At 53.4% G+C, this 8,604-nt stretch overlaps 1 protein-coding gene across 2 annotated transcripts in view; it reads right to left on the reverse strand.

Annotated features, from left to right (window-relative positions):
- MEGF11 (multiple EGF like domains 11) overlaps nucleotides 1-2,507 on the reverse strand; it is a 234,380-nt gene extending 231,873 nt beyond the window's left edge. For both annotated transcript variants that reach the window (XM_065870890.1, XM_065870889.1), the window contains exon 1: nucleotides 2,410-2,507. In XM_065870890.1, coding sequence (XP_065726962.1) covers nucleotides 2,410-2,507 — 98 coding nt within the window. The remainder of the gene's footprint in view (nucleotides 1-2,409) is intronic.
- Nucleotides 2,508-8,604: the final 6,097 nt, after the last annotated feature.

Below are 8,604 nucleotides of genomic sequence, written 5' to 3' on the forward strand. Positions count from 1 at the left end.
GGTGCTCAGAGAAAGGGCAACAGCCCAACAGAGACGGTGGGGAGGGTGTCATGGGGAACAGATCCAGCTCTGCAGGGGTGCCCTGAGCCAAGCGAGTCAGGCAACCAGAACTTGAACCAACTCCAAGTCCCCGGGTGAAGCGTGGTTTAACACGCTCATTTGCCAACATGCTAACGAGGGGCCAGCTTAATCTTGTAAAGCTGGGCTTTGCTAGCCAGGGGAGGTCCTTCTGCTGGGTTTTACGGTGGAGGGGCATAATTAACGAGGAGCCATCCAGAAGCACTAATCCAGCTGGGAAATTCTCCCTAAGCGGTCTCGGGGGACCAGGGTGTGTTCCTGGAATGACACAGACTAGACTTATCCACGTGTAGATGGCAGTGGAGCTCAGCTGGAAGAGCCAAGAAGGAGGAGGCGCCTGGTGGCACAGGGCATCACACAAGACCTCCTCCCTAGGGGCAGGAGAAGCCCCAGACCTCCTCTTAGCTGCTGGAGTCTCTCCTTGTCCTCCCATCAAAGCAGTAACTTCAGCTGACAGCCCGAACAGCCTGAAACGCCAGCTGAGCGCAGGTTCGGATCAGAATATTTCCACATTCCAAATGTATTCATGTCAGGCAGGTTTAGAAAATTAATGAGTTTAGTTTAAGTTTGAACTGATCCACTGGTGCAAATGGCGCTCAGAGAAAAGGGAAGTCAGGGTGGGCCCTACCATCAGGGAAGGGTTCCTGGAGGAGAGGTTGGAGGCACTGGGAAAGGCAGAGGTGAGCAGACAGGAAAGAGGCGTTCCAGAAGCCGGGATACAGCACAGACTTCGGCAGGAAGCAACGGAGTCCCAGCTGGGAAAGGTGGATGAGACGGAGATTGCTGAGACTGAAGTCTGCAAACCAAAGACTAATGTGGGAGTCACCTGCTTTCTCCCTCACCCACTGGGAAATAAAGGTTTACATTCACCAAAACTAGAAGAGGTAAGGGGCCTGGATCACCACAGAATCATGTGGAAAGCTTATGAAAACTGCATATGCCTAGGCTCTACCCCAGACCTACGGAATCAGAGTCTCTGCGGAGAGGACCCAAGAGAATCTGCTTTTCACCAGCACTTCAGGGTGCCTGATGTGCAGTGAAGTCTGTGATAACTGTTCCTGCAAAGCTGGAGTTGTCAACAAGAAAAGACAATAATTGAGCTTCATGGTCCCCAAAGCCCTTTCATGAAACTGGTACCTTGATCATCCAACAAGCCTGTGAGGCAGGGGTAACGATTCCTCCCACTTTACAGAGGCAGAGGTAGGCTTCAAGTGGTTCAGAGACATCCCCAAAGTCACAGGGCTAACAGACAGAAAACTCCAGACTGGTGTGAACCAAGGTCTCATCACTGATCTCGTGTTCTTCCCACTTCACCAAAAAGGAGCATGCTGGTGGCAACGCTGCCTTCCGCTCCAGCCTCGACTCTGTCGGGACCCCTCATGGAGCACCCGGTCACTGGAGACCACGCTGGTGTGGGCACCATCCCTCTGCCTCCCAGCCAGTCCCGCCAGGCCCTGGGTGGGGGGACTTTCCCTGCCGTGGGGCTGGGGCATTCACCCTCACAGGCATGGAGCACGGCCCTCCCCACTTACCTGCCCTCCTCCACCATCCGCTTCCCCCATTGGGCTCTCATCTTAATTTTATTTATTTGATTTATTAACATCTAAGTGACAGAGTCATCCTGGTCAGCATGGCCAATCAATTCCAGGGTATAATTCGGTTTTTCCTGATTGGGTCTCTGGTCACTGTCTTTCTGCTCACCAAAATCGATACTTTCACCTTGTGCTTCAAAGTCAGGCCATCTGCAGAGCCCCGGCCTGTTCCCCCTGGACCTAGTGCCGCAGCCACAATGCAGCTGCCCTTCCCCTGTCAGCCCTCTCTAACCCCACCAGATCAGAAGCAGCAGGGCCCCCTCACCTACCCTGCTTGGGGCAGGCTGCTGGCTGCCCCGCACATTGAGCTGCTGCATCATTGCCAGTCCTGGGAGACCAGGAAGGCATCGTGGCATTGGAGCACAGCTCATCTGGACCAGAGCCTCTCACTGCAGTCCGCCTGTCTGGGGATGGGCACTGAGCCTCTCTGGGCCTCTACTTCCTCATCTGTAAAATGGCGGTAAGTGCAAATGCAGGGAGGAATACTGTCAACTACCAGACTGCATCAGTCACGTTGCCTGTCACTCAACGCCCCCACCCTGACCCCCAGAGCACTGAGTCTCAGACAGAATCTACACAGCTTTGGCCCACCTTTCAGCATCTGTGCTGTGTCCCCAGCTGGACTGCAGGCCCTTGGTGGACAGCTTCCGTACCTCCTGCCTCTGCTTTTGTCCCAACAGTGCCAAGCCCAGGGTGAGGCCCCGAGGGAGTGCCTGGCTGTCCAAGAACCGCATCTTACCTCTCCCAGTGGCTGCACACGTTGGGGTCCTCGGGGTTGAGGGAGAGGACGGTTTGCAGGAGGGAGCAGACAAGGAGCCCTACCACCGAGAGCACCATCCTGGGCCCTGCGTGGGAGAACAAAGGAGGCAGCGTCATTAATCAGACCGTCTTCCCAGGCATCTGTTTGGGGCCATGACTCCTCGCGGGAAGCGGCGGAAGAGGCTCGCTAAGCTGCAAAGTTTCCCATCGTCATCGTGTAATGAGCAGCTGATATTTCACACTTGCAGGCTTTGACTAACACCGTAACACTTCACCACTTCTGAGTAACCGGGCAGTGGGAAGGCTGAGTCAGGGAAACGTTGAAATTTTAGGCCAGAGCTTCTGAAAGTTTTTTAGTTCATGGACTTTGAGAATCTAATGAAAGTTACAGACCTTCTCCCCCACAAAATGCACATATGCACGACATTTGGCTGTGATTTCAGGGTGCCCTCAGGCCCCTGAGCCCATCCTTGGACCAAAAACCCCTGATCTTCTACCTTAAGGACAACACCCTCCCCCTGTCCCTTCTCCCTCATCTTTGATGTGCTTTGCCCATTCACTTCCTCTCTCTACTCCCTCCTTCAATGAAGGCAGAGAAAAAAGGTGTCTGGTATGGCCCTGGGGAAGCTGAGAAAACCCTTCTTAGCAGCTCTGGTCCAACAAGCCACGCAGAAGGCTGGCCCTTACTTTTCTTGTTCCCATGGGGTATCAGCCACTGACACCCAGGGTGATGCATCTCTGCACGTCATACCAAACCGGGGGCAAAGGGCTTGGATAGCCTGGTAAGGGGCTTTGAGGAATCAGCTTGTAGAGTCTGTTCCTGGCCCCTGAAGTGACAGCCTGAGTCAGGGGTTAAGTGGGCCTACCCAGCTACCAAGCCCCTTGGACCTTGAATTGAGGATTCCCCAACAAAGGGCTCCTCATAGAGGCAGAGAACCATTAAGGTGGGAGCGGCTGAAATGACCTCCGAGACTCCTTCCTATCCAGGACTCTGTGGTCCTACAGCCTTAGAGAACTGCCCAAGGGTTCCCACCTGGTGAGGGTGCAGGGGGCCCCAGAGCCACCCCCAGGGGGCCTGCAATTCATGTGTGCTCAAACATCAGCTACAGACTGAACGAACACTATGACTCAGAAAGATAGCACTATATTTCCCGCGTTCACAGATGCGATCGTGATTTGCTTAAAAGCTTTACTGAATTCGAAGGACCTTTTATTCTCAATCAGCCACATTAAAAAAAAAAAAGCAGCTTCTAACAACTGGGGGCAGGGATGGTATAGAAACTCTTTTGACATTGCAAAAGGGTCCCCAAGATTGAAACGGTTGAGGATTTCTAGTCCATTGACCTGGAGTTTACCGACGAGAAGCACCTTCTTGGAGACAAGGAAGAGTAACATGGATGTTGCACACGCCCCCACTTGTACTCCGAGGGAAGCTAAATGGAGCGCCTGCCTTTGTGAAAGGTTAAACTCTCCCCTCCCAGCCCCAATAATTTCCTTGTTAAACTCTTTCTTAGCAGCTCCTTCAGAGATAAACAAATTGTCACAAATTCTGTGTAACCATGGGGGTCCAAATGATGATTAATGAGGTTTTCCTGTCTGAGATCTGGAAACAATCTGGCTAAATGGATTCTGAAAATCGGTTAAGAAAGAGAAAAGCAATTCTGGTGCTTCTGCACAATATGCGGTCTGGGAGTTGCAAGCCACAGCCGCTCCCAACTCCCCCATACGCTCACCCCACCGGCCCCCAGGCCTCGGAGGCCCCGCGCTCACTGGACCCTACACAGCGCTAGGGCTGCCGGTCATTTCAACACATTCTCCTCAAAGAGAAGGTGAGACCTTCACCTTTGGGAGGGGAAAGAGCCTGCCCAAGACATGGCATTGAGTTTGGAGGATGGGCATCTTCTTCCAGGTGAGGGTTGGGCTGATCAGACATCAAATAAGTCAAGTAACGAAATAAACGAAGGGACAGCAGCGCTGAAAGGCATAAAGTCTGAACGCAAACTGCAGAGAAGGCCTCATCTTGATTCTTTCCACGGCCCTGTCTCGTTACTTTGGCCGCTCCTGTAATCTCCAGCATTCTCCCGAGAGGACCCCCTGGCCACATCTTCAAACTTACGAAGCTTAGAATATCAAAGGGTGAGGCCACCTGGACTAGAGGAGACTGTGCCTCTGGCCCCTTTTAATCCTTGTGATGGAAGAGGGGTGGCAGATGGAGGTAACTAGGATCGCGGCTATAATTTGGGAGATCTGTTGAAATCTTTGTGAAAACCTTTCTCTCTGAGTCAGATCTGGACAGGACAGTTTGGCTGACTCCCACTGGGCGTTGAGATACCTGGGCACCAGGGCACAGAGAGGGTAACAGGTGTGTGGATAAGCACACAGGAGGTGGAAATGGATGCGGGAGCACAGGACACCGCCAGCCAGGTGGCATTTACACAGTCTGAGGCCTCACTCCTCCGTTACTGTGTGTGTGTCAAGGCTACCGAGCAGGGAATACTCCCCAGGACTCACCCCCAAGCCTCAATCAGCCCTGTCACCAGCATTCACAAAGTTCGCCATCTGAGGCCAAGTCCACCTCTGTGGTGGTGTGGTTGGGGGAGAAAGATGTCGGCCTGTGGGTGGAAGAGGTGACTCCCCTAGGACCCCCTCAGCCCTCAGAGTTTTTCTTTGAAGCGGCCAGTCTAAAAGATGCAACCTTATCACCCATCGCTCCTCCCCAGTCAGGCTGGCCCCATCTCCTGCTCTTTCTCTCTGCCAAGCCTCGCTCACACGGCTCCCCTGCCCTCAATGCCCTTCTTCCTCAACTCTGCACATCCAAACACCTGCCACGCCAGGTCCAGCTCAGGCCCCAGCCCCGCTCCCCCCACCGCTGCAGGGCTTGGCACCTACCACAAGCCAGCACACTACACTCATGTAGCTTCCAGCCTGGCCAGCTGGTCCAGCGCTCATCACCTCCCATCTTGCCCTGACATCCTTCCCAGCAGATTGACTTCATCTTTCCAATGTGTCCGTAAATGCTTGGAGGCTGGGGTCAAGTCCTAGTCTGTTGCCAGTCAGTTCCTTTTGGGAACTGATCTTAGAAAATGTGTTTCTACTTGTCTCCGACATTTCACTGAGGTGGAGTGAAGAGCAGCCAGAAAGGAGCCATCCCCACCTGGGGGCAACTCATAGTCATTAACTTTAATGGGGCTTCCCGGGCTCTCTCTCTCTGAGGACAGATCCCAAAGACATATATACTTATGAGATGACTGAGGGAAAATCAATCCCGCCGCGGTGGTTATTAGGCCGACTCTATTTGGTGTAACAGAGGTTAACACAGCAGTCACCATCTGACTTGGGGCATTAATAATTAAATAGGGCTTCCCTGGTGGCGCAGTGGTTGAGAGTCCACCTGCCGATGCAGGGGACACGGGTTCGTGCCCCGGTCTGGGAAGATCCCACATGCCGCGGAGCGGCTGGGCCCGTGAGCCATGGCCACTGAGCCTGCGGGTCCGGAGCCCGTGCTCCGCAACGGGAGAGGCCACAACAGCGAAAGGCCTGCGTACCGAAAAAAAATAAAATAATAATAATAATTAAATAAGAAAATGCCCCTGGTTTCACTTCAGAGGAAGAGAGCGTGTAAGTAGATCAGCCGGTTGCCTCCCCTCTGACCCGCGCTCCTTGCATAGTAAGAAGCAGAGGAAAGGAGTGACGTTCCAGAGGTGGAGAAATTTCTTTCCTGACTGGAGGTATGGCTGCTTTACACCTGCTGAACTGGAGGTGAGGCTCACACCTGCCCACAGGTGTAGTCACTCCGCACACCTGGCAGGGCCTGAACTAATCAAACTCCTGGAGCGCCACCTGCCCAGCCCTGGGCTGTGCTTCCAGGACACAAAGAAAGAACACGAGTCAGCTGCAGCCCATTTGCGGAGATGAAAGCAGCAAGCGGTCATGTCCCCCTGGAAGCCTATGGAAAACTTGGTGGAGGGGTGGGACTTAAGGCGCACAGAATACGCAAAGGGAGAGGGCAAATAAACGGCATTCGGGGGAAGTACTGCATAAGCAAGCGACTGGAGGCAGGAACGTGCAGGTGGTGCTGGAGGGTCTAGGAGGGTGTGCCCTGCGGAGCAGAAGCGGGCAACATGGGAAACTTTGGGAGGCGTTTTCGAAAATTTTGTTCTATGAAGCACTAGTCCCAGGAGATACTGATAAAAAATCTCCCAGACCAAGATTTCCCGGAGAGGCGAAGTTCAGGACATGCTGCATGCTACAGCCTCACCTTAAATATCCACATTGTATCTGAGCAGACCTTAGGCTCTGGGAAGACCCAGAGTAAAGAGACCTGTTTGTTTCACCCAGTCTTTCCCGCAGAACTTTCTAGTGAGCTCTGTAGCAGCAGACTTCTTCAGGATACTGGTTTGGTAAACTCTGCTCCTCTCCATCAACGTCAAGTCTGGAGGAAGTCCTGGTCCTGCCAACGTGCATCCTTAGAGTTTGTATCCACCTGTTTACGCTAACACCCGAGGGCCTTCTGTGCCTGGCACCTGGTGTTAAAGGGACTCTGCCACTGGGTGTTAAAGACACACTGACATCACAGCAAAGGACCCCTCCTCCTAGCCTGGGCCTTCTGTCCTGGCCTGGGTCGGCCCTGCAGGCTGAGCAGACCTTACAGATGGCAGCATCTTCTGAAGGTCCTGCCTTCTGCTGGGGGCCCCGCCAGCACCAGCACCTGGAGAGTCCAGCTTGTCTCTCTGATGGTAACACACACCTGGCCAGACACCAGCTGCTCACATTAAGCAAGATGCATAAAACTGGGGCAGAGGGCAGACAGACAAACAGATGGCCTCTGCCCCAGGATCAGTCGTGATGACCTCATGGTCCATCTGTGCAAAAATCTCCCCCATCTGCTTCGCTTCCACCACCTGCCTAGTCCTCCTGACTGTGCCAAAAATCTTGGACACTGGAGCCTGGTCCGTGTAGCTGGAACCTGCTCTCTGTCCATCCCAGTCTCCTCTAGGGAGCCCTTCCTTCTCAACAACTTTGCATTGGCAGCAGGAGTGGTCAGGCACTATTTTGTGGGTCCTGGGAGGTTTCCAGTCACAACGCTGGGGATCGATTGGTAGTGGCTGCTTGGAATGCTCTCCTGAGTAAAGGAGCTGAGGGGAACATGCCATGATTGATTAGTAATGTCTCTCGTGGGCACTGGATGGGAGAGGGACACACGGGTGCCATGCACTTGTCATCCCTGTCTTACATTGCTGAACGGTTGTTTTAACTTTGGAAAGCGCTCCTCTCCTATATGAACCACCTGGATGTGGCCTCAGCTCTTCCCTCTGGGCCTTAGATCCTGCCCATCATTTTCCTTCCCTTTGTACCACACCATCAAAACACACTTCTCGAGGGCAGGGGTTTTGGTCTATTGTGTTCATTGGCATCCCCAGAACCCAGACCATTGCCTGTACAGAGAGGGGCCTCAATCCATCTCTGTCCACTCCACAAATTGTTCACTCTACAGCCAACCACCCACCCCGACCTCTCAGCCGTCCCGAGCCTCAGGATCAGCCACAGGATTGCCTGTGTTTGTCTTGACAGAGGCCACCACAGACCTGTCCTGAGAGCAGGTCTTACCGTATGGGGCACGCCACCCTGCACTGACCTTGCACCGCAGAGACACCAATCTGTTGGCGATGGATACAGTGGGCACTGTGACATCCTGAGAGCGATTCAAAGACTCCTGCCTGGGCCACCCCGCCAACACTGGGGTATATCTGTTCCAGGAACCAGCACAAGGCGGGCATTGAAGCCCACTCAATAGCTCAAGCTGAATGGGGGACTGACTGGTGTTCCGAGAGCCTCATGAAAAGGCGCATTCAGGCTCGGGAAGCAGAAGAAGCAAACCCCAAACTGGCACTGATAAAGCAAACGTCTCACATTCCTCCCGGCATGTGGGTGTATAGAGAGAGATTTCTATCTTCTATTTATAGAACACACACACACACACACACTCCTCTGCTTTTTCCTGAATAAAACAAAAAAGCCAAGTTTGCACTCAATGGGGCAAATGCCAAGGTTATCATCCTGTCTAGTGGACCTTCCCCTTCATCTTCCCACTGTTCTCTCAGCTGGCTCCCAGTCCCCAAGCCCCTCTCTGTTTACTGGCCTTGCTGGGGGTCTGATTAGTGCCAGAGGAAAAGAG

The sequence above is a fragment of the Phocoena phocoena genome, chromosome 2 (assembly GCF_963924675.1).
Source record: "Phocoena phocoena chromosome 2, mPhoPho1.1, whole genome shotgun sequence".
In the NCBI taxonomy this organism is placed as follows: domain Eukaryota; kingdom Metazoa; phylum Chordata; class Mammalia; order Artiodactyla; family Phocoenidae; genus Phocoena; species Phocoena phocoena.